Source organism: Nipponia nippon, unplaced genomic scaffold (assembly GCF_047370975.1).
Source record: "Nipponia nippon isolate SJK-2023a ecotype South Korea unplaced genomic scaffold, ASM4737097v1 scaffold_16, whole genome shotgun sequence".
NCBI classification, from domain to species: domain Eukaryota; kingdom Metazoa; phylum Chordata; class Aves; order Pelecaniformes; family Threskiornithidae; genus Nipponia; species Nipponia nippon.
In genome coordinates this window covers 607,560-630,296 of record NW_028262332.1, presented here as the reverse complement: position 1 = coordinate 630,296, position 22,737 = coordinate 607,560, and the positions used below count along the sequence as shown (strand labels likewise).

The 22,737-nt window shown below is 70.2% G+C and overlaps 2 protein-coding genes across 6 annotated transcripts; both read left to right on the top strand.

Moving 5' to 3' along the window:
• Nucleotides 1-1,706: 1,706 nt before the first annotated feature.
• Nucleotides 1,707-18,359, top strand: AJM1 (apical junction component 1 homolog). 4 transcript variants are annotated; one of them, XM_087752958.1, is made up of 3 exons: nucleotides 1,707-1,832; nucleotides 12,273-12,346; nucleotides 14,269-18,359. In XM_087752958.1, the coding sequence occupies exon 3, from the start codon at nucleotides 14,332-14,334 to the stop codon at nucleotides 17,572-17,574; it is 3,243 nt and encodes a 1,080-aa protein (XP_087609084.1). In that variant the 5' UTR covers nucleotides 1,707-1,832; nucleotides 12,273-12,346; nucleotides 14,269-14,331; the 3' UTR covers nucleotides 17,575-18,359. The 4 variants fall into 4 exon arrangements, with proteins under 4 accessions (XP_087609084.1, XP_087609086.1, XP_087609087.1 ...); XM_087752960.1 differs by lacking the exon at nucleotides 1,707-1,832 and adding an exon at nucleotides 1,868-1,969; XM_087752961.1 differs by lacking the exon at nucleotides 1,707-1,832 and adding an exon at nucleotides 8,211-8,298.
• A 477-nt stretch (nucleotides 18,360-18,836) lies between these two features.
• PHPT1 (phosphohistidine phosphatase 1) lies at nucleotides 18,837-20,356 on the top strand. 2 transcript variants are annotated; one of them, XM_087753116.1, is made up of 3 exons: nucleotides 18,837-19,005; nucleotides 19,321-19,419; nucleotides 19,967-20,356. In XM_087753116.1, the coding sequence occupies exons 1-3, from the start codon at nucleotides 18,858-18,860 to the stop codon at nucleotides 20,047-20,049; spliced, it is 330 nt and encodes a 109-aa protein (XP_087609242.1). In that variant the 5' UTR covers nucleotides 18,837-18,857; the 3' UTR covers nucleotides 20,050-20,356. The 2 variants fall into 2 exon arrangements, with proteins under 2 accessions (XP_087609242.1, XP_087609241.1); XM_087753115.1 differs by having other exon boundaries at nucleotides 19,295-19,419.
• The last annotated feature ends 2,381 nt before the right edge of the window (nucleotides 20,357-22,737 follow it).

Here is a 22,737-nt window from a genome sequence, read left to right as displayed (position 1 = left end):
ACGTGGGTGAAGTCGTGCTCCGAGAGCAGACTGACGTTTTGATCTCCGCAGGCTTCGCAGCGTGCCTTCCCTGCCGGCATCCCTGTGGCTCCCCGGCTGGGAGCCAATTTTAGCGAGACCTTCCAGCTCCCCTGCACCCGAGTGGCATGGAGCTGCCCGACTCCTCCAAGCTCGTACATCCTCTCCCCGAGGATTCCCCCGGGGCAAAGGCAGCATGTTCACCACATCTTTCTTTTACAGTCTTTAGCAGGCTGCCGAGGGCAGTGGTACAATCACAGTCCCTGGAAGTATTCAAAAAACGTGTGGATGTGGTGCTTGGGGACATGGTTTAGAGGCGGAGCAGGCAGTCAGGGTAACAGGTCGGACTCGATGATCTCAGAGGTCCTTTCCAACCTTAACGATTCTGTGATTCTGTCTTTCTCCTGATGGCCCAAGTCTCCTTAGCGCAGGTGGCCGTCCCTGCTTGCTAAAGCTCTTGCTCATGTTAATCTGTGTTAGTGGCTGTCACAAAACTCGTCCCTGCAGGAGAATCAAGCTGCCTAGCACCGCCGCTGAGCCTGGACCCCAGCCCTGCGTGGCATAGCCTGTGCCGAAAGGACCACGTCTCTTGATACCCAACCCACGGCTTCCTCCACCCCCTCGTCAAAATACCAGGTAGAAAAATAGCGCAAGGACAGACTGACCAGTCCTTGCAGCTCCCACCACCCCCAAAGCAGCTCGGTTTCCCTGCGGGAAGCTGTGCATCAGTCTTCTGCCTCAGGGCTCGGGAGCTGTCTGATAATTGCCATCCAGATTTATTCCTGGCCAATTTTTGCTTGTTTGTTCCTTTGCCAGCACTGTTGTTTAAATACCGCTCCCGGCCCTGTGCGGACAGGGCTCCTGTCCCTGCTCTGCTTTTGTCTGCTGGACAGGCCGTCCCCCGGCTGTGCTAGCGGCCGTCCTTGGCACCGGCTCCCCTTTGAGGTCATCTTTCTGTGCCCGTGCCAGTCCAGATGAGGTCATGCCAGGGCTGGTGCTTAATGATTCCCGTACGATCCATCTCCTGCTGCACCCCGGGAGAGGGCTGGCCTTTCCGCAGCAGTGTCCTGCTGGGGGCTTGCAGCCAGCAGCTGGCTCACCAGCGCACCAGGTCTTCATCATTCCCCATGATTTTTGGCCACGTGCGAGGAGTGCAACGATCCTGCCCGTTGAGAGCTTCAGCTTCACCCTATTTCTGTTGCTCCCGTAAGGTCATAACCAGTTTTTCCCTGGCTTGCCAAGGCCTGGGGTGGGAATCTGCTTCCTTCCCCCCAGCAGCGAACGTGCAAAGGTTACTGAAGGTTTTAGCAGGACACAAAATGAACGTGGGAGCTTGCAGGTGCTCTTGGAGGAGGCCTGCAGCCGCAGGCTCCTGGGGGTGCTGCGGGGCCGGACGAACACCCGGGCTGCGACAGCACCGGCGCAGGACGGGCCAGGCAGAGCTGAAGGGAGGGCAGTGAGCAGGCAGTGGCTGGGGGCAAGATGTCGAACGGGTGTGCTGCCTGCGGCTTCCCTGCAGTCGAGGGTCCTGCATCTTGGACAGACCGTAGTGCTCGCCTGCCCTGCTGGGATGCCCCTGAGCTGGCAAATGAGTGATTCTGGGGAAGTCCCGCAGTAGGATGGGCTTAGGGACCGGCTGCTGTAACCTAGCAACAGTCTCAATCATGGCATAATATAATTAATCCAGTGTCGGCTCAGTCTGCTGCTTAAAGATATCAGGGCGAGTGGCTGAGCCTTTTTAACTTGTGGGTTTGCCTCCTAAACAAGCCTTCAGCGTCTCAGGCATGTCACACGTGTTCCTAGGGCGGCTGACGGTGAGTATCCAGGCTTTGTCTTTCAACCACTTGACAGGGAAAGTTGCTGAGCAAAGGGACATAATCCCCTGGCACCTTCAGAGAGCCGTCGTGGCCGAGCCCCGTGGGTCCCATAGGCGCAGGCAGACCTTGGCCAGGTGAGATGCGGCGCGGTCGGCTAAAGCCGCGGGTTCAGGTGTGGAGCAGCCTGCAGGAAACCCTGCACCGGGATGGGTTAAAGCAGAGGTGCTGTCTGTATGCGGGACACTGCCATGGGGCAGCAAGCCAGCCTGTGAGCCCAGAAAGCTCCCGAGTTATCTCCAAACTGTTGGCAGGCTCTGCCTTATGGTGGGAGCAAGGAGGGGAAGCAGTGGCTTTCCGTCACCGCAGAGGTGAGGGGAGGAGGAGGAGGAGGCTGCTGTGTCTCCCAGTGGCAGGGGACACCTGAGAGATGCCGGTCTCCCCCGCTCCGCATGCCTCTCCCTGCTCCCGGATAGCGTGCGTCGGCATGGGGAGCTCTGCCTGTGCCTGAGGTTTGGCCTGGGTGGCAGCTGCAGACGGAGACCATGCTGGCGTCTGCAGACTGACTGCGGGAAGGAGCCAGCAGGCTGGGAAAAGAGCAGGCTTTTCCCCGGGGCTGGTAGGAGAAACACCCCTTCTTGTGCCATCGGCGGGAAGCGGCTCCGTGGAAGGGTACGAGGTGGGGGGCTCCCACCCTGGCCTTGCCGCCTCGAGCGCTGCCCAGTGTCAGAGCCACCAGCCCAGTGCCGAGGAAGTCGGTTCGCGCGTCGCTGCGGGGGCTGACGGCTTCGGGGGGTGATGAGCGACTGGTGCTGGCACGTGGCATTGCTTGGGCAGCCTGGAGCGACGCCTGGCAGCCCTGCCCGGTGCCGGTGCTGCCCGCGCCACTGAGGCGCGGCTCCCACCGCACGCTGCCGGCCATCCCGCTGGCAGGGCACCGCTGAGACCCCTCCTCGCGGGCACCGTGGGGGGCCAGCGCACCCCAAGCGGGGTGTCTCCTTGCCTCTGGCACGGCTGTGGGGCAGCAGATGGATGCCCTGTGCTCAAGCTCAAGGCTCGTTGCCTGCCGGCCTTTGGGGACCGACCCGTCGTTCCCAAGGAGGCAGGCAGGAGTGTGGGGTTTACGACCCTCTTTGCAGGCAGGGACCCTAACGCCCGCAGCTGCTTTACAGGCCACACTCACCCTCGTCTGCCACCGAAGCCGCTGGGGGCTGCGGGGCAGGCGCCGGCTCCCTCCCGAGCCCCAGAAGCGGGCAGTGGGGCCCAGCTTCTCCCTTGTTTCAGAGCTGGGGGAAAGGCGGTGATGGGAGGGAAAGAGGAGGAGAGAAGCTGGAAGGAGGGGAGACCCCCCTGCACCCAGCCCGGGCATCACGGTGACGCCAGCCAGCTCGGCTGCTCCTCGCTCAGGGAAAATGAGAGCATCACCCCCCACCACGAGCTGCGGGGTGGCCAGCGGGCAGCAGCAAGGGGCAAGTGAGCCAGCAGGCAGGGCAGCAGCGAGCATCCCCTCCCATCCCCTCCCATCCCCTCCCATCCCATCCCATCCCATCCCATCCCATCCCATCCCATCCCATCCCATCCCAGCTCTGCCTCACTCCCAGCTGTGGGATCCCCACGTTGCCTTGGAAACGGGGGATTTCGCAGCAGCTTGCGCTGGTGCTGCCTGCGGGGGGGGGGGGGGGGGGGGGTCTTCCCCTTGCCCACCCAGACGCTGTCCTGCCCTGTTGCCCCAGGCCTGCCCGCGCTGCTGCCCACCTCACCCCTCTCCTGCAGGCAGGGGAGGGGGCGTGAAGGCTGCCAGCCCCCGGCTCTGGCCACCCCAAAGCCGCTCCGCTGGCCCTGCAGCAGATGCTCCATTCCCAAACAGGCTGCGGTGCACCGCCCGCCTTGGCTACCCACGCAGTGGGGAGGGCAAACGGGGAATGAGGAGCCCAGGGCACAGGGAAGGTATCAAATATTAATCCCTGCTGCAAATTCAGCAGCGTGGGAGGGAGCCGGGCATTGCGCAGCATCCCCGACACCTTCCTGGTGCCATCCGTTGCACCTCGGTTCCCAGATGGGCTCTCCCCAGGGCCCCTGGGGGCACGGCAAGGTGCTGGGTGCCCATCACCCCCATTTCCCATAGGGTGGGTGCCGCAGCCCCTCCATCCCATTTTGGGGTGCCCCACCCCGTTCCCCCAGTGCTGGAGGCCTCCCCCTGGTAAGCACTGCTTCGGTGGCTGCAGCACCCACAGGGGGTGACCCAGCACCACACCGACCCCGGGGCTGGCAGCCACCCCCTGCCCGCCTCCCCCGGCATCGCAGGCCACGGGTGGCACGGCACAGGTTCCCGTGCGGCTGTTCCTGCCGCGGTCGGGAAGCCAAGCGAGACCCAGAAGCCGTCTCCTCGCTTGCCTCACTGGAGCTGCTCACACTCGACTCGAGTCGCGCCCCGGCCCCGTGTCTTGCCGAGCTGTCACCCCGCGGGTGCAATCGCCCTGACGCCGGGCTCCGTCTCACGGGTGGCCCCGAGGACAGGCTGGCGGCTGCCTGCGCCGCGCTGTCGCTTCCCATCGCGGTCCCCGTGCTGAGCTGCCCAGCCCGCACAAGGGCTGCTCGCCTCCCTCCCGACTCGGTGCTGTGCCGTCGGGGCCAGCCAGCCCTTCACCAACAAAACCAAGGTGGGCATCTCCGTGTCGGGCGGCTGCAGGTCCCGAGCTGCTGGTGGGGATCTGCCACGTCAGGCACCCGCTGCCCCGGACAGCCCCGAGCACCACGGTGTCACCTGGGCTTGCAAGGGCACCCCATGGGAGGGCAGCTTGGCCCCTGTCTCCCCAGGCTGGGCATTTTTGGGACCTGCTGGCTGCTTGGCATCTGCCAGCCTGTCGCAGCCCGCTCAGCACGTCCCGGAGCGTGGCCGGCACCGGCCTGGCTGCCCGGTCCATCAGGACGAGCAAGGGGGTTTGCAGCTCCAGCGCCAGGCGCGTCCATCTGGGTGCGGATGTGCCATCCCGCCCTCTCCCATGGTGGACACCTCTCAGAGGTGGGCAGTGTTTCTTCATGTTTAACGTCCTTCAAATTGTTTTTCCCCAGTTGCTTTCTGAGCTTCTCTGAGGAATCGGCTCCTTTTGCTCCCTCGGAGCGAGCCGTGCGTTCCCCTGACACCACCACACCAGTGCCCCAGTCCCACTGCCAGACTGGGGCTGGGGGAGTCCTGGGAAAACCCCTTTATTGGAGCCCTTCCCTCGCTGCCCGCCTCGTCCTGCCTCTAACCTGCTTCCCCGGTGAGGCCCTGACCCTCCTGGCCGAGCGATATGGCATTTTGGAACTGCCCAGAAAGGGCTTTCGAGCTTCAAAACTGCCCCGTACTGGCACGGCCGGAGCCGTCCTCCTCCACCCATGTCCGCTTGGTCCCCACCAGCCTCCTCTGTCCCTTGCCACGTCGCTCTGGCTCGGCGAGTCCCCACGAGGGAGGCACCAGTGATGATGGGCGGGAGAGCCAGGGACGGAGCAGGGCTTTCGGTGACCCTGGCACCAGGACCAGCAGGATGGCAGCGAGGAGGTGCCCAGCTCCGCTGCAGCCAGGGCGGGATGGGTGGCCTTCGAGGACAGGGGTGGTGGGTGGCCCGAGGCGCTGCCTTGTCTGCATCATCCCCCGGCGCTGCGTTCCCAGCGTGGCCCCAGTGGACTGGGACCAGCGATGTGACCCCCCACCTCCCCCCCACACCGAGGTCTGTCCTGCTCGGGGCTGGCCAAGCGCCCAGCATCACCACGGGCCCCCAGCGTGACCTGCGGGCACGTTGTTCCTCTGTGCCTCAGTTTCCCCCTTGGCCAGGGCACGGCAGAACTGAGTCTGTCACATGCAGACACGGCAACCGGGGCATGCTGCGTGGGGTGACGGGGAGATGCGCAAACCAAGCCCTCAGCCCCAGCCTGTGCTGCCCACCCCCGGCCTCCCCGGCAGAGCCAGGGCGTGCCGCAGCACCGCGCGCGCCGGCAGTCAGTAAATGATCCGCGTGAACAGCTACAGCCACGGTTGCCTGCGCAGCATGGCGGGGCCTCTCCCCAGCCGCTGTCAGCAGAGACCAGGGCGGGAGTGTGCTGCTGGCGGGGAAACCGAGTCACGGGGATGCAGCGCACATCTTGGCTCCGCTCCCCGCTGGGCCTGGGGAGGGCCCAGCACCGAGCAGGCAGAAACCCCCGCAGAAGAGGGGGTTCGCCCCCGCACCGGCCCAGCCTGGCTGCTCCTGGCCCTGACGGTGAGCCACGGCGGGGCAACCGGGCCACGCACCCCAGACACGGGGACAGAAGCTGCTCCTGCCTGGGGACAGGCGCTGGGCTGGCCTTTTTCTTGCAGGGCTGCAGGAACGAGTCCCGGCTCGTGTCGTCCCTCTGGCCGCTCACATGTCCCCCGCCAGCAGGACAGGGGCCCCCGGCCGCTCAGCCAGGGACAAGCCTGGACCTGCACAGCCATGGTGAGGGCCCAACACCACCGTCCTCCGCGCAGGGGTGGAGGACAGCCCCGTCCCTCCCCGCAGAGCCCTGCTGCTCGCGTGGGGCTGCTGCCAGGGCTGTGCCGAGGGGGTCTCCTCCATCCGGGGGGCTGCCGCCCCTGCGGGCAGCGGGCGCAGAGCCGGGGGCAGCCCCCTGAGGGTCACCCCGGGGCTTCTCAGCACCCATGGGGCCGGGCTGGGGCTGCCCCCCCTCCCTGGGTGCCCAGGGGTGCCACAGCCCGAAGCAGCAGCGTGCCCCGGTGCTCAGGAGGTGCCAGCCACCACCAGAGCCCCTCTGCCCGGCTCCCAGCGAGCCCTGAACAGCCAGTGTGGCCACAGCCTTCGGCTCCATCCTCCTCCTCTGGGATCTTCCCCTTCTCCTCTCCTCCAGGCTGCCCCTGGCTCCACGAGAAGGAGGAGGAGAAGGAGGAAGAGGAGGAGGTGTCCACAGCCCCAGTGACCTCAGCACATGCCATGGCGCTGCCACGTCCGGTGGCGTGGAGTCGTGCCCGTGGTCCGGTTGGATCCCTCAGCACTTTCCAGCCTAAAATAGCAGCTGCACAGGGGGAGCAGAGGGTCCCACCACCCCTCGCCACGGGGCCACGGGGACAGGGTCCAGCCCGCCCGTCCCCTGCCCTCGGGCAGCCGAGGCCTCATGGCTGTCCTGAAGCGCAGAGCTCTGGAGGGGTGACCCCGATCTACGCGGGTGTCCCCCGGGGCCACAGCTGCAGGGACAGAGGGTGGCACCGCAGGGGAACCCTCAGGGCGGACACCTCTGTGCCCGCCTGGCAGCGGCATCCTCCATGCTGGGCCTCCATGCGTTCCCGTAGGATTTGGGCTCCTGCATCGTTTGGGTGACGGCACCCCTGGGGGATGCTGAGCCCCGGTCCCCCCCGGGCAGTGGGCTGGCCCGACCCGCGCTCCCGCACGCATCAGCGACCGCGTCACGAGCCTCGCCAGTGCTCAGCTCCGGCGCGGGGCTGGCTGGCGCGGGGCCGGCGGCAGGCGGGGAGCAGATGGAGCGGCACGGCGGGGGCCGCGGGGGCAGGAAGCCGGGGGCAGCAGGAGCGGCCGAACCGGCAGCCCGAGCACCGCGTCCTGCGGGGAGGCAAATGGAAGTGCTGGGGGGGCCGGCGGGGCCTGGCTGAGCGCGGCCCCAGGGCCCTGGGTGCCGCTTGGCCCCGTCCGTGCAGCAGGGATTAGCTGCCCCCGCTCCCCAGCCCCCCCCCGCCCAGCTGTTGCACCCCTCATCTGTGCAATGAGTTCCTGGGGCTCAGCCCGGTCCCAGGCAGGGCGCAGGCCACCGGCCCCGGTGGGCTTGGCCGTGCCCACAGCGTCCCTGGGAGCGGAGGGGGCCTTTTGGGGCAAAATGCATCAGCCCAGGCTGCGTTCCTGCAGGAGCCACGGCCACGGCAGCGTGCTGCAGACCCCGCGCTCGCCCCGGCGCTCCTCTGCCCGGCGCAGGCACGGGGGACACGGGAGACCACGGAAGGATGCTCCCGGTGCCGCAGCGGAGGGAGGGAAGGGTCTTGGCTAGAGAAGAATTTGTAATCAAGCAAATCCCGGTACGCGCCCACCGTGCAGACACGCGGAGGGCGGCAGACCTCAGCTCTGGGCTCAGGGCTCCCGCTGGGTCCCCGGTGCCGAGGCCCCTTGCTGGGGCACCCGCAGGCGCTGGGCCCCTCGGCGGCACCGGTGGTGCCTTCGGGGCTGCGGGCAGTGGAGGCTGGCTCAAGGAGGTGGGAGATGGGGAAACTGAGGCAGAGCTCCGGTGTCGGGGCCATTGCACGCTGAGAGCCCGTCGGACGCCACCTTTGCCCGTCTCGGCGCGTTGCCCGTTGCGTCGCTGAGCGTCCCCCCACGGGCTCCGGCCGCCGCAGGCAGAGGCAGCCCCAGCGCCTCTGGGAAAAGGAGGCCGCTCCACAGAGGAGCTTATCGGGGGATTTCGCTGCCCGCTTGGCCACGGCCGGGCAGGGCCGCGGTGATGCGCCAAGGTCAGGCGGGATGTGGTGATGGCGGTGACGGGCCCGGGGGGCTGCTGGCACCGGGGGGCTGCGGCACGAGGGCAGGCGCCCACGGGGGCACGACACCCGCAGGGGCGGTGGGCTGACGGCGCGCGACGTGGGGCTGAACCCCCCGGCACCTCTCCGGGAGATGCCGGTGCCTCGTCCGGGGGCACCGGGGGTCCGGCATGTGCCCGCAGCCGGGGTGCGGGGGGATGGCACCGGGAGCGGGGTGCGGGGGCGCCGGGGGTCCCCCAGACCCGGCCGGGGGGGTCCCGCCGTGGGCGGGGGGATGCTGCCGGGGGGCGGGGATGGGGGCCGGGGCCGAGCGCAGCTGGACCGGGGACCGGGGCCCGGTGATGGGGACCGGGGCCGGGGGCGGCGCCGGTGGGTGGCTCCCGGTCCCGGCCCCGCCGGTAACTCCGCCTGCCGTATTTATGGGAAAACAAGCGGCGGCGGAGCCGGGCGGCCGCGGTGGAGCGTCGGGCCGAGCCGAGCCGAGCCGAGCCGAGCCGAGCCGAGCCGAGCCGAGCCGAGCCGAGCCGAGCTCTACCGGACCGTGCCGTGCCGGACCGGGCGGAGCCGGGCCGGGCCATGGCCGCCGGGGCGGCGGCAGCCCCAGCCTAGCGCGGCGGCGGGGATGCGGCGGGGGGGCCGCCGGGGCGGCGGGCGCGGAGCAGGTAAGGGGGGCGCGGGCGGGGGCTGGGGCCTGCCGCACTCCCGGGGGACCCCGACCGGGCCACCCCCCGCGACCCCCCGGCCATCGCATCCCATCCCCCCATGCCCCCCCCCCCCGTGTTCCCCAGCCCCCCGTGCCCCACATCCCCCTCTCCATCCCGCCCCCCTGTGCCCCCCCATCCCTCCGGGCCCCCCGGGGCCAGCCCCATCCCGCGTCCCCGGGCCGCGGCATCCCGGCCCATCGCACCCCGTGTCCCCCATCCCCGTCCCCATCCCATCTCCTCCCCACCCCAGCGCTCCGCAGTGCCCGGGCCGGGGCATCTCGCCCCGGTTCCCGGTGATGCCGGGCTCAGCGCCCTGCGCGGCCCAGCGGGCCCGGTGCTGCCGGTGCCGCCCGGTGCCGCCGGTGCCGCCGCTGCGCAGCGCGGGGGGTGCCCGGGGCCACCGCCCTGGGCTCTGCGGGACGCGGCGGCGGCAGCGCCCGGGAGAGCCCCGATCCCCCCGGGGCCGCCCCACGCAGCCCCCACCCGCCCCGGGTCCCCCGCCCCCCCGCCCTTGCCCCTTTGCGGGCGCCCCCCCAGGGTGGGGGGCCGGGGGCTGCCGGGGTCGGGGCGTCCCTGGCTGCCCCTGGGGTGCTGCTCCCCCCTCGGCTGGGTGCCAGCACCGGGGGTCCCCCCCTGGGCTGGGGGTGCTGCTCCCCCCGGCAGGATGAGCCCCTCCAGGGGTGCAGGCAGAGCAGCGGGTGCTGGGGCACCCAGCGGGGCTGGGGCCGTGCAGGGAGCCTGGGGGGCTGAGGGCAGGGGCTGGGGGGGGCAGGGGCGCGCAGGCTGGGGGGCACGGGCAGGGCTCCGGGCTGGGGGGCGCGGGGGGTGCGTGGAGGGGCAACGCCGCAGGGGCGCAGGGCGCTGCGGGGGGGGGCCCTGGGGCTGGCACGGGGGGGGGGGGTGTCTGTTTGCCACAGGCACAGGGCAGGGGCCGGGGGGCAGCGGGTTCCCTCGCCGCGGGCAGCGTCGTGTGCCAGCTCCCTGTGCGGGCAGTGCCCGGGCAGCGCGTGCACCGGCAGCGTCAGCCGCCAGCGCCCGCCTGGCGCGCGCACGGAGCGCACAGGCCTCGCGCAGCGGGGCCGTGGGATGGCAGTGCCCACGGTGCAGCGCGCGCGGGCACTGCACCCGCAGCAGCGCGCCGGCGGTACCTCCAGCGTCGCCTGCACCAGCACGGTGGTTGCAGCGCGCACGAGATGCTGCCCTGGCCGAGCTTCCAGACACAGGCACCGCCGGCGTGCTCGGGGCAGCGCGGGTGCTGCCGGCCTGCTGGCAGTGCCCGCAGGGCCGCGGCAGGCGGTGAGCTCGGTGCAGCGCAGCGTGTGCTGGCAGCGCGCTGGGGCTGCCTGCGGGGCGGTGCAGTGGCAGCGTGCTCGGTGCACTGCATGTGTAGGCAGTGTGCTGGCAGCGTACCCGGTGCAGTGCGCCCAGGCAGCACGCAGGCAGGCAGTGCGCTGCCTGTCTGCTCAGTGGGACGTGTGCAGGCAGCGTGCAGGCAGGGCGTGGAGCAATGCCCGGGCAGCGTGCACAGGGCAGCGTGTGCAGGCAGCACCCTTGCTGTGTGCGTGGGGCAGGCAGTGCTGGCAGTGCCCTGGCAGCGCTCGGTGCAGCGTGGGCAGGCTGCGGGGCAGCGCGCTGGCAGGGCGGTGCGTGCAGGCAGCTTGGGGCGATGCACAGGCAGCGTGGGGACAGCAGGCTGCCAGCGCGTCGGGCAGTGCCCTGGCAGCGTGCTCCAGGCAGTGCGCAGGCAGCGTGAGGGCAGTGTGCAGGCAGCAGGGGCAGGCTGAGGGGCAGCGCCCTGGCAGCGTGCTTGGTGCGGTGAGTGCAGGCAGCGAGGGGGCAGGCTGCAGGCAGTGCCCTGGCAGAGCACTTAGAGTAGAGCAGGCAGGCAGCACCCTTGCCGTGGGCATGGGGCAGGCAGCGGGTGGGCAGCACACAGGCAGGGTGCTGCGGTGCCCGGGCAGCGCAGCGTGCACTGCACGGCCCCACTGCACAGCTTGCACGTGGTGCATGCAGGCAGCGACCCCGTTCCTGGCAGCCTCCCATGGGCCCAGGGTCGCTCCCGGTCCCCAGCACCCTTGTGGTGGGCCAGAGCTGCCGGCGGCTGGTCGCTCACGTGCGGCACGGCAGGAGCAGCGTGCTGGCCAGCGTGGGGTGCCAGGCTGGGAGCGAGGGCAGCTCCCGGCTGCAGGCAAGGCCCCATGGGCAGCGGCGGGTGCAGGGCTGGGTGCTGAGGCACATGGGTGGCACCAGGCTCCGCAGCGGTGCCAGGTTGAGCCGTGGGGTGGTCCTGTGGGCTGGCCCGGGGCGTCCCGCCTGGGGACAGGCTGGGCAGAGGTGTCCGTGTGTCCTGCTCAGCACCGGGGGCTCTGTGACAAACCACCCGGGTCCTTGCTGGGGTGGGGATGCGGGCACGGGGCTGGCTGTGTCCCCAGGGGCCGTGTGCCCCCGGGGGGTGGCTCCCGTGGCAAGGAGCTCGGTGGGCACCGGCAGCCCTCGCAGCACTGCCAGCCACTGTCAGCATCCCCAGGGTGACAGCGTGGAGACCCTGGGCAGGGAGGCCGGTGCCCACCGGGAGCCAGCAGGGCTGGGGCGACGCGGGGCACCCGGTGCCCACCAGGCAGGGGCTGGAGAGCAGAGGGGGATGCGAAATTCTCTCCCTGCGGAGGGGACCCAGCGTTGGGGACCGGTGGGGTGTGGGGGCGCGGTGGCAGCGGGCACCGGCAGCGTTGGCGGGGCCGTCCCGGCTCTGTCCCCGCTATGGGCAGAGGGTGCCTGCGGCTTTGCGGGCACTCTGCTCTCCCTGCGGTGCCGCAAAGTCCCGGCTCCCCCCGGCCCCCCGCAGCGCCGCCGCCCCGGCAGCCTCCCCACGCACCCACGCTGGCCTCGCAGAGGAGGAATAATTTGGAGAAACCATGGCAACCCCGGGCAGCGCTGGGGATGCCAGCGCCGTGCTGTCCCCAGGTCCCCCCGCCGCCACGGCCTCGCGCGGCTCTGCGGGGGGCTGCCGGGGTGGGCGGGGGGACGTGCCGGTGCCCGTGGGATGCGGTGCCCACATCCCCAGGGCACAGGGACGCACACAGTGGCCTCGCCGGGCTGCAGTTCAGTTTGGCTCAGCCCGGCTGCGGCTGCAGGGGGTCTCAGGGTGCTCGTTGTCCCCCCGAGGTCCCCCATGGTCCCAGCAGCCACCTCCCTGCCGTGGCCGGGGGTTTCCCGGGGCCCTCATGTACCTCTTTTGTTTTGCAGCGCTGGGATGGAGCCGCCGCGGGGCCCTCGGCCAGCTCAGCCCACCCACCCCGTCCCGGCTGCCGCCAGACCAGGTAGGACCCTGGGCCGCGGTTCCCTGCCCGCCAGCTGCCCCGACGCCGCAGGGATGGGCTTCCTAATGCCACTGTCGGCATCGCCGCGGCGTGGGGTGCTGCCCTCCTGGATCCGGCCCAGCTCCCAAGCGTTGTAATGCAGCGGGGCTGATGTGGAGCCACCGCTACAGGTGCAAACCTGTCCCCACAGCCCCGGAGGCACCGGGATCCCCATCTCCTCCTGGCAACAAGCTCTCCCCAGCCACTGGGCTCCACAGCCCCCCCAGGGACAGACACCCCCCAGCCTTCCCGCTTCACCCCAGCTCCAGCATCCGTCCCCCCAGCTTCGGAGCGAGACAGGGCTTTATCCGGGCAAGGAGGGGGAACCCAAGCCCCCCCTCCCCATCTCTGCGTAGTCGATACTGCTGCTTGCCAAATAAAGTCTGTTCCTTTTCTCCCAGCAACACATTCCCTGTGGTCCTCTGCTGCTCTTTGAAGCCAAATGCCTTTTGCTGGCCATTCCCGTGCACCTTTAGTGTTTGATGGAGCCGCCGGCACCCACCTGCGCGCCCGGGCCCCTTGCCCAGGTGGCCAAAAAACCAAACCCTCACAGATGTGATGAGCGGTAAAGCTGGCCGGGTATCCCCGCCGTGGGCCAAGCCGGTTGGTGTCGACAGCAGCCTGCAGCCGGCTCTGGGTGGGCTGTCAGTGAAGATCAGTGCCACAACCCACCAGGTCCTGTGGGCAAACCTCATCTGCGCCCCCGGTCGCTCTGGGGGGCTCGTGCTGACGTCCCCCCTTGGCGCACAGCTGTGCCACGCTTGTGGCCGGGGAGCCGTGCAGTCGGGGGTCTGCCATCCCCGGTCACCTGCGCGGCATCGCCCCGGAGTGGGTGGGATGCACGGCACTGGTGCGCAGTGGGTGCCAGACCCCATGTCCCATGGGAGCCGCAGCCGCCATCCTGCTTGCTCTCCAGCCCACGGCCCAGGCAGGAGACATGTCCCGGCCGCAGGACACGGGAGAGCACAAAGGCGGTGGGTGCTGAGCCAGCACAGCCCCCCTGGCACGGGGTTATTGCGGAGGGACCCTGGTCCGTCCTGCTCAGAGCCATGGGAAGCAATGGAGGAGCCGCTGCTGTCCCGTGGGGTTGGGGCACTGGCCACGGCACCCCTCTGTGAGCCCTCACTGCCGCCCGTGCCGGTCCGGAGGAGACGCAGGGAGCCATGCGGCTGCAAGCAGCCGGGGCTTGCCACCCCGCAGAGGCGTTCGTGGGCCACGGTGGGTGCAGCCTCCACGGGGAGGGGGTATGGCTCCTGCCCCCCCGCAGCCCCAGAGCTGCGTGGGCTTCCCAGCCGCCACGGTGGGTGCTCGTGGTACCCATCCCTGGGTGATGCTCCTGCCGGTGCTGCCCGTGGCACTGGGTGCAGCGTGGGCTGGGACGTGGGCAAGCATGGGCCCAGGAGACCCTGCAGCCACTCAGATGCTCACAGCGGGGGCCAGGCACGCGTTCCTCTCCCGCTACGGAAAACCGCGGTGTTGGGTCTCCCCGGCCCCGTTCAGAGCTGCCGTTTCCCGTGACGCTGCCAGGGGGTCCCCATGTCCTGCACCCCAGGAACAGGGGCAGGGCGGTCAGCGGCCTCCTCTTCCCACGGTGAGCTGGCACCCCTCCCTGGCTACCCCGCAGCACCCGGTGCACCCACGGGTGCCCTGCCACCTGCTCCGTTCTTTGTACCCTGGATTTGGAGCCTTTTTCCAGCTTCTTCCCCCAGCCGGGACCCGACCATTAACAGCAGCAGCGGAGGCTGGGGTGCCCCCAAGCCCCCATTTCTGAAGAGGTGGCCGAAATCCGCCCCCAAGCCGGGAGCGGTGGGGATTTGTCCAGTGCCATCGCGGCTCCCCGAGGTCCCCGCCGGGATTTAGGTGCCCCGTCTGTTCTCTTGCAGGGCCGGCTGCCTTCCTCTGAGGCCGTCTGAAGGGGAGCTGGCGGGAGAAGAGTCGCTTTTAAGATGACACGAACGGACCCACCTGACATCCTGGTGTCTACGGTGTACCAAGACATAAAGGTGGCCACCGCAGCCCCCGGGGATTCGATCGTCTGCCAGCCCCTGGCACAATGTGACGCCTCCATGTCCTCGTCCCTGCCCCGCGAGCCGCAGCCCTTCAACAAGCGCCATTGCAGGAGCTTTGACTTCCTCGAGTCACTGGACGAGCAGCTGGGCACCCCCCCGGCCATGGAGCACCCCTGCCCACGCCCCGGCACCCCCGAGCCCACGCCGGGGCCGCCGGGCAGGCGGGCGCCGCCAAAGCCGGACCCTTACGCCGGCAGAGCTCCTCCACCGAGGAGCGAGCCGAAGCGACGCGCCCGCTCCAAGAGCGCACCGCGGGTGAAGTCCACCTTCACCCCGGTGCCCATCGCTGTCTCGGCGTCGCCGCCACCGGTCCGGCGTGGGCGGGAGGCACTGCGGGTGGCACGGGAGCCCTCCCGCACCGAGCCCTCACCGCGCCGTGAGACACAGGTTCCCCTGCGGGCGCTGGCTAACGAGGTGCACCCCATCAAGCTGCAGCCGCAGCGCAGCAGCGTCAGCCGCATCTCCCCGCTCTGCCTGGGCAGCAACTGCTTCGAGGAGGGGCCGGGCACCAAGATGGGCGCCAGCCCCCACGTCAAGTGCCGGGTGGACATCAAGCCAGACGAGGCGGTGCTGGTGCACGCGGCGCGCAACCTGCGGGCAGCCCAGAACCGGCAGGAACTGCCGCGCTGGCCCCGCGCGCCCGGGGCTGCCCGCAGCCTGGCAGTGCCGGGGAGCAGGCAGGCATCTGCGTCCCGCACGCCCACCCCCAGCGACTCCTACAGCGGGGACCCCCCGCTCCTGCCCTACCCCGGCGAGTACTACGAGGCGGACCCCCGGGCGCTGGCGTACCAGACGGTGCCGGTGCCGGCCTCGCGGGAGTTCAGGGAGTACCCCGAGAGGGGCTGCATGACCTTCTCGGCCCCCGGCGTCCCTGCCAAGTTCTTCTATGCGGAGGAGCCAGCGCGGTGCCCCAGCCCTGCCGTGCCCCTCCGCAGCTCTGGCTACGCCAGCTACCCCTACCCCAGCCGCCACAGCATCCCCCAGCACTTTTATGCCGAGGACCCGGCCAAAGCTGCTGTCCACACCGTGCCACCCCGGACGTTGTACGTGGAGGAGGCGCGGGGCTACCCGGTGCAGGAGGCGCCCGCCCGCGCCTTCTACGGGGACGAGCCCCGCTTTTACGCCCCCCGCGGCACCCCCGTCAAAACCATCTACACCGAGGACGCCCGGACGTACCCGGCCCTCGGCTCCTCCGCCCGGGTCTTCTACGCCGAGGACTACGGGAAGTACCGGGAGCGGGAGGTGCTGTCGCGGACGTGCCCCCCGCCCCGCAGTGCCCAGCCCTTGCACTTCAGCGACTGGTACTGCCCCGAGCGGGGCGCGCTGCCCTACCAGACCTTGCAAGTGTCGCGCTTCGCCCCGCAGCCGGCCGGGCGCGAGGCCATGCTCTCCTCCTGGCACGCCAGCTATGGCGTAACCCCCCCGCGGCTGGGCCGGGAGACCCAGCACTACTCCAAATCCTGGGACAACATCCTGGCGCCGGCGGTGCGCAGGGAGGAGGTCCTGCAGCGCGGGCGCAGCTATGAGAACCTGCTCGCCCAGGAGCACCACCGTGCCTTATCCCCCGAGGAGCGCCGGCAGCCGGTGGTGATCAACCTGTCAAGCTCGCCCAAGCGCTACGCCGCCCTGTCCCTCTCGGAGAGCTCCATCCTCGAGAGGGTGCACGCCGACGGCAGCCGCGGCCCCCCGGGCCGCTCCTGGTACGTCACACCAGAGATCACCATCACCGACAACGACATCCGCGCCGACGGGCTGGGCAGGAGCGAGAGGCGCTCGGCCAGCTGGGACATGCTGGATGGGGGGCGGGAGCGTGGTCCCTACGCCGTGCCCTGCACCCCGCAGCCCGCCCCCAGGGAGAGCGGCTCGGGGCGCCAGCGCAGCCTGGAGCAGCTGGACGAGCTCATCACCGACCTCGTCATCGACTACAAGCCGGCGCCAGGCCACCGCGCCGGGGACAGGGACAGCCTCGCCGAGCAGCTCAAGCAGCTCCTGAGCAGCAGCGCCCCAGGGCCCCCCCGGCGGGGCGAGGGCAGGAGGGTCCCCCCCGGCATGCCCGAGGGACCCCGACCCACGAAGGAGCAGCCGGGTCCCAGCTCCCGTGCCAGCGCCCCGCGCCCGCCGCCCGCCCCGCTCTCCGTCGGCCCCTTCGAGAAGTCGCCGGAGAACTGCTCGCCCGACCTGAGCGCGGAGGAGGACGACATGATGATGTGCTCCAACGCCAAGTGCCGGCGGACGGAGACCATGTTCAACGCCTGCCTCTACTTCAAGTCATGCCACAGCTGCTACACCTACTACTGCTCCCGGCACTGCCGCCGCGAGGACTGGGACACACACAAGGAGAGCTGCGTCTACGGGCGCGTGGGCAGCGTCTGCCGCCACGTCCTGCAGTTCTGCCGGGAGAACGCCGAGGTGCACAAGGCCTTCTCGCGCATCGCCAAGGTGGGCTACCTCTCCCGCGGCCGCGGCGTCCTCTTCCTGGGCTTCCCCAACGCCGGCTCGGCTGAGAATTTCCTCCAGTTCGGGCTGGAGAGCCTGCTGATGTCCCCCACCTACCTGTCCCTGCGGGAGCTGGAGAGCTACTCAGACAACCTGGGGGAGTACGCCCGGGAGCTGCGGGAGACAGGCAACCAGTACGACCCCGATGAATGTTTCCTCCTGAATGTAACTGTGGCCGTCACCCAAAAAGTGCCGGAGAGGCCGTCGCCGAAGATGCAGGTGCCAACGGTCAGGAAATACGCCAAGGTGGCCTTAGCCTCCTCCAGCCCCGAGAAGAAGATCCTGAAGAAGGAGCGGGACATGGAGACGTTGATCCTGACACCCCCGCCCGGCACAGCGGACATCGACAAGGAGGGGGAGGAGGGCCGCAAGGCGCGGGAGGTCTGCTTCATCAACATCCAGCGGGAGCTGCGCATCCGCGGCGTCTTCCTGCGGCACGAGTTCCCCGCCGTCTATGAGCAGCTCTGCGACTTCGTGGAGAGCAACAAGCGCTTCACCCCCACCACCATCTACCCCATCGACAAGAGGACAGGCAAACAGTTCATGTGCATGATCATGGCAGCCTCCGAGCCCCGCACCCTCGACTGGGTGGCCAGCCCCAACCTCCTGGACGACATCATGTGAACGTGGGGTGGGGACCCCCCCCGGCACCCCCGGCTCCCCCCCCTTTGTAGATAGGTGTTGGCACGGTGGGACGGGGACCCCCCTCGCGGATGCGGCACCGAGGGGAGGAGGCTGCGATGGGCTGCGGGCGGCCGGCGTCGACTGGGGGGGCACAGCCAGAGCGGCGCGGGGCTGGGCTGGGGGAGGCCCTGGGGGGACGGGAGCAGGGGCCAAGGCTTGCCGCGGGGCACGGGTCCCAGCCAGCATCCTGGCAAGATCCTGCCGAGCCCTCGCAGGGTGAGCGGTGCTTGGCCAGGGTGCGGGCACCCCCAGCCTCTACCCACGGGCTGCCTGCATGCCCAGAGCCCCCCACGCACCCTGCCTGCGCCCAGGGCCCTGCCCAGCCCTCCCGGGCCGTGCCCCCGGCACCTGGGGTCCCCGGAGCACCGCGGTGCCGCTGAGGCTGTGCCGAGTCCGTGGGTGCTGCTGGCGGCCCTGTAGGGTCTGTGGTGGCTCTATAGGGTCTGCGGTGGCCCTGTAGGGTCTGCGGTGGCTCTATAGGGTCTGCGGTGGCCCTATATGGTTGGCGGGTGGGAGCTGGGCTGCACAAGGTGTCTGTTCCTATAGTGTCTGTGTGTCCTGAGCATGTTACTGTACGGCCTTTAGGTGCAGCGGGGACCCTATAAGGGTGTCTGCACGGCACCCAGGAGCTCGTGAGGCCTCTGGGTGGGGGGTACGGGCCCTGGGTGCGGGGCAGGGCGGGGGGTCCCTGGGTGCCCACGCTGGCCCAGGGGTGCCCGGGGAGGGTGGGGGCGGCCGCGGTGCTGCCGAGGAGCCCGGCCACGGTGCCGGGAGCTCGGGGCGGAGGATCCGCATGGGGCAGGTGGGGGGGGGCCCGACGGCGGCCGGGGGGCAGCGGGGGCACCGGCCCGGCCGGCGGCGAGAGGTGCCGGGGAGCGACGGCGGCGGGGCCCGGGCTGCGGGGCCGCCCCCGGGGGTGGCGGGGAAGGGGCGGGGGGCAGAGGACGGGCAAAGGCTGGCACCTCCGCCACCCACCCCCGCTCACCCGGGGCTGCCTCACGCAGCACCGGCCGCCCCTGCCTGCGCCCTGCCTGCGCCCTGCCTGCGCCCTGCCTGCGCCCTGCCTGCGCCGCGGCCCAGCCCGGCCCTCGCCCCGCCCCGCTGCGGGCGGGGCTCCGCCCCCGGATGGGGCGGGGCCTCGGGAGGGGGCGTGGCCGCGCAGCCGCGGGCGCTGATTGGCCGGCGGGGCGGTAGGGGCGGGGCGCGGCGGCGGGGCGGGCGCGATGGCGGCGGCGGCGGCGGCGCTGCCGGGGGTGGCGGAGGTGGAGATCGACGGCGGCGGCGTCTTCAAGTACGTGCTGCTGCGCGTGCGCGCGGCCGGCGGGCCCGGGAAGGACATCGTGCGGGGCCACGGCTGGGCCGAGTACCACGGTGAGGGGCGCCGGGGGGTCCCCGGGGATGGCGGGGGGGGGCGGGGGGGAGGGTACCACGGTGGGTCCCCGGGGGTACCGAGGGGAGCGGCTGAGGCTGCCCCAGGCCGCGGCCCGCTCCACCGGGAGCTGGCGAGGGGCTGCCCCGGGAGGGCCCGCCCGCGCGCGGCGGCTCCCCGTGCCCCCCCCCCCCCGGGGGATCCCCCTGCCCGCCCACGCCCCCTCCCCGGTCGCCCCCCCCCCCCCCCCCCCCCCGCGTGTCCCCGTCCCACGGCTCCCTCCCCCCGCAGCCGACCTGTACGAGCGGACGGCGCAGGAGCTGGCGCAGCAGGGCCTGGGCTGCGAGTGCCTGGGGGGCGGCCGCCTCTCCCACCGCCCCGAGGAGAGGAGGATCCACGTCTACGGGTACTCGGTGGTAAGCGAGGGGCCACGGGTGGGGCCACGGGTGCGGGGGGGGGGACCCACCCGTGGAGGCGGCTTCTCCCTCCCGACGGCGGCAGGGGTGTCCGTGCCCGTCCCGCCGCTCGGGGCCGAAGCGGCACCGCGTCCCCTCGGGAGCAGAAGGGCCGAGCGGTGCTGCCAGGGCCGACCTGGGGGTGCCCGGGTCCCCTGGGTGTCCCCCTGCGTGCCCCCAGGAGGGTGCCGGGGACACCAGTGGCGGGGATACCGGTGCCGGCGACACTGGTGCCAGTTTCCCATCTCCAGGGTGGCACCGTCCCCCTGCCTGGGCGCCGTTGCTGCCTGGCGCTGGAGCCAGGCCGAGCTGCCCGCGCTCTGAGCCGCTGCCACGCAGGGATTGGAGCCCATCGGTCTTTCATAGACACGGGCTCAGCGGCGTCTTCCGCTGCCGGCGGCGGCTACCGGAGCCTCTGGTTGCGGTGAGCCGCCCCGGGGCTTCGCTGAGCTCTCCTGTGGGTGGTAACCGCCTCGGCACTACCTCGGGACCCTCACTCCTCTGCCAGGGCTTTGGGCGAGCGGACCACTCCGTGACTACGGAGAAGCTGAAAGCCAAGTATCCCGACTACGAGATCACCTGGGCGGATGAAGGCTACTGACTCGCTCTGGCTGGGCAGCGGCCGCGGCACCAGCCTGGAGCTGGTGTGGCCCAGTCCGGCGTCGGGGCGGTGGCAGCAGGCTCCCCGTGCTCTGCGCTCTCCTGTTTTTCCTTTGTGTTGAACTCGCCCGTTCTCCGCCATCACTGGACTTCCCACGCACTGTGGGTGCTCCCCACCTCCCCGGCACAGCGCGGCAAAGCCTCGGTGAAGCCGGTGGGTGCTCTGCCCCAGCCTCCCCGGTGGCGAGGGGGTTTGTCCCATGTGTGTATGTGAGAATTAAACACATTGGCGAGCGCAGCCGCTTGCGTGGTCGCGTGTTCATGGCTCCCGTGGGTCTGGGTTGTACCCCCCCACAGCGGGAATGACCCCCCCGGGGTTCCAGCCCCTGGCGAGGGGCCTGACCCCGGCGCCGGCAGGGTCTGGGGTGGGGACAGCAGAAGGTGCGTCAGGATTTGCCTTGGGAAGGGTTGAGGCAGGTGAGGAGAAAGCGATGGGTCCCCGTGCCTGGCAGAGGGAAGGGCAGGGTGGTCCCGTGGGAAGGGGGGGAGGACCGAGCTGCCCGGGAGCGTGGTTTGGAAGAACATGCCCGTTCCCACCCCGGCAGCTCATCGCGCCTTGAGGCAGAGCATCCTCCTTGACTTCAGTCCTCCGGCCGGCCAGGACAGGCTCCGGCCCTGCAGTATTTCCCAGGGAGACTCCGCTTGCGCTTCCAGTGAGGAGCAGGGTGGGGAGACTGGGAAAAGCTGCTGGTGGCAGGAGAGCTCGAGGGAGACGTGCAGGTCAGGTTGGGCATCGCTCGATCGCCGTCCCATACAAGGCTGGGGCTGGAGGAACCTCACCTCCCCTGGTCCCAGCGCCGTTTCACTGGTGAGGCTGCGATCCTGTGTGCTGCCGGCTCCTGCCTGGCCGCTTTGCCTGCTGCTGCCTGCCTGCCTTCCCCTCTCGCTGCCAGAGACGTGGGCTGCCCGGGCAGGAGACGGCTCCTCTGTGCCCGGAGCAGTGTGGGGCTAGTACGACCTGCTAAAGCTCAGCCCCGCTGCCTGGTGTCCGGCCCCAAGCTCAGAAGGTGGATGGGGATGAGCTTCGTGGGCCAGGCCGGGGGTGCAGGGCCACCGCCTGGCTGGTGGCTCGGGGCTGGAGCCCTCTCCCCCGCGGAGGACGGTGCCTGAAGCCACCTCCAGCCTTGCAAGCTGGTGGAGGGGGAAGAAGGGAAGAAAGCTGGGGGCTAAGCTCAGGTACCCTGAACACGCATGAGGCTGCGCTGGGCCTCTAGAAAAATAGCTCTGCTGTGCCTAGACCATACCTCCTGCAAGGTGCTGCCCATCGCCCCCATGCCGGGGTGAGCGTCCCCCAGCGGTCACGCGTGCACGGGTCTAATTCCCGAACACTGGTGGCTGTGAAGCGTCAAACCCTGGGCGGTGGGGGCTGAGGGCCTTGGATCGGTCGCATGGAGGAGCACAGCTTCCCTTTGAGCCACCAAATCGCAGAGCTTGGAGGCACCTTGGCGACGGCCCCGTCCGGCCCCAGCAGGGCCAGCTCCAGCAGGTTGCTCAGGGCTGTGGCTGGGTGCGTTTTGGGCTTCTCCAGGGATGGAGACCCCACAGCAGCCTGGGCAACCTGCTCTGGTTTTGACGACCCTCACAGGAAAAAAGGTTTTTCTTAATCTTAAGTGGTGCTTCATGTTCTTGCTTTGTTCTTGTTGTCTCTTGTCCCTTCACGGGCCGCTCGCTGCTCAGCAGAGGCTGGCTCCTTCCCTCCGCTGCCCCCGTCAGGTCTTTATACACATGGGTGACGTCCCCCTGCGCCAGCTCCAGCTCTCTCCGCCTCTCCTCGTGAGAAGTCCCGTTCCCTTCATCATCGTCACAGCCCCTAGCTGCATCTGCTCCAGTATGCCCATGTCTCTCTTATACTGGGGGCCCAGCATCTCCCCGTGTCTCCCCGGTGCAGAGGGGAGGGAGCAGACCTGCTGGAGGTGCCCTGCCGGTGGCACCCGGGAGGCTGGTGGCTGCTTCGCCAGAGGCCACGGCGCTGGCTCGTGGTCAGCTTGGTGCCTGCCCGGTTTGCAGGCAGCGTGGGAAGGGCAGGGCTCCTGCCTGCAGGCGCTGCCGGCCCCAGGGCACCCAGGCTGGGAGGGCGCAGGGCTGCTGGCCTCTGCCTGTCCCGGCTCCTGCTGCGGGAAGGAGCTGAACCCTGCATTTTACTGCACCTGATGCAATCGCGCTGCAATCCGCTGTCCAAGGCCGTCGGCTAGGAGGGGAGAAACCTCCGCGCTCAGCCTTCAGCAGCAGGGGCCCCTCTGCGGGCACAGGGGCTGCCGGCAGCGGAGGCAGGAGAGCTCCCCTGGGGCAGTGCCAGCCCCCCTGCCCAGGTGGGGAAACTGAGGCAGGGGCAGTGGTTGTCACCGCCAGGCAGCTCCGGTGGTGCCGTGCGGGGGCTCTGGCTGCTGAGCCACACTCCTTCCAGGCTGAACAGCCTTTCCTGGGGCTCTGCTGGGGTTGTCCCCCCCAGGAGGGACCGGGTTGTGGCCCTAGAGCCCCGCGGCAGTCACGAGCTGCGTGCTGAGCTGCTCCTGCCAGGCAGAGCGGTGCAGGCAGGGGCGAGGGCTGGCTCCCGCTGATGGCACCTCTGGGTCCCCAGGGCCAGGGGCTGCTTGCTGGGGCGGGTACAGGCAGGGGAGA

Excerpts from the sequence above, each read along its gene's own strand:
- AJM1 (XM_087752958.1), top strand. The coding sequence starts at position 14,332 with ATGACACGAACGGACCCACCTGACATCCTGGTGTCTACGGTGTACCAA.
- PHPT1 (XM_087753115.1), top strand. The coding sequence starts at position 18,858 with ATGGCGGCGGCGGCGGCGGCGCTGCCGGGGGTGGCGGAGGTGGAGATC. Across the intron at positions 19,006-19,294 it reads CGGCTGGGCCGAGTACCACG|CCGACCTGTACGAGCGGACG; the intron begins GTGAGGGGCGCC and ends CTCCCCCCGCAG. Across the intron at positions 19,420-19,966 it reads ACGTCTACGGGTACTCGGTG|GGCTTTGGGCGAGCGGACCA; the intron begins GTAAGCGAGGGG and ends CTCCTCTGCCAG.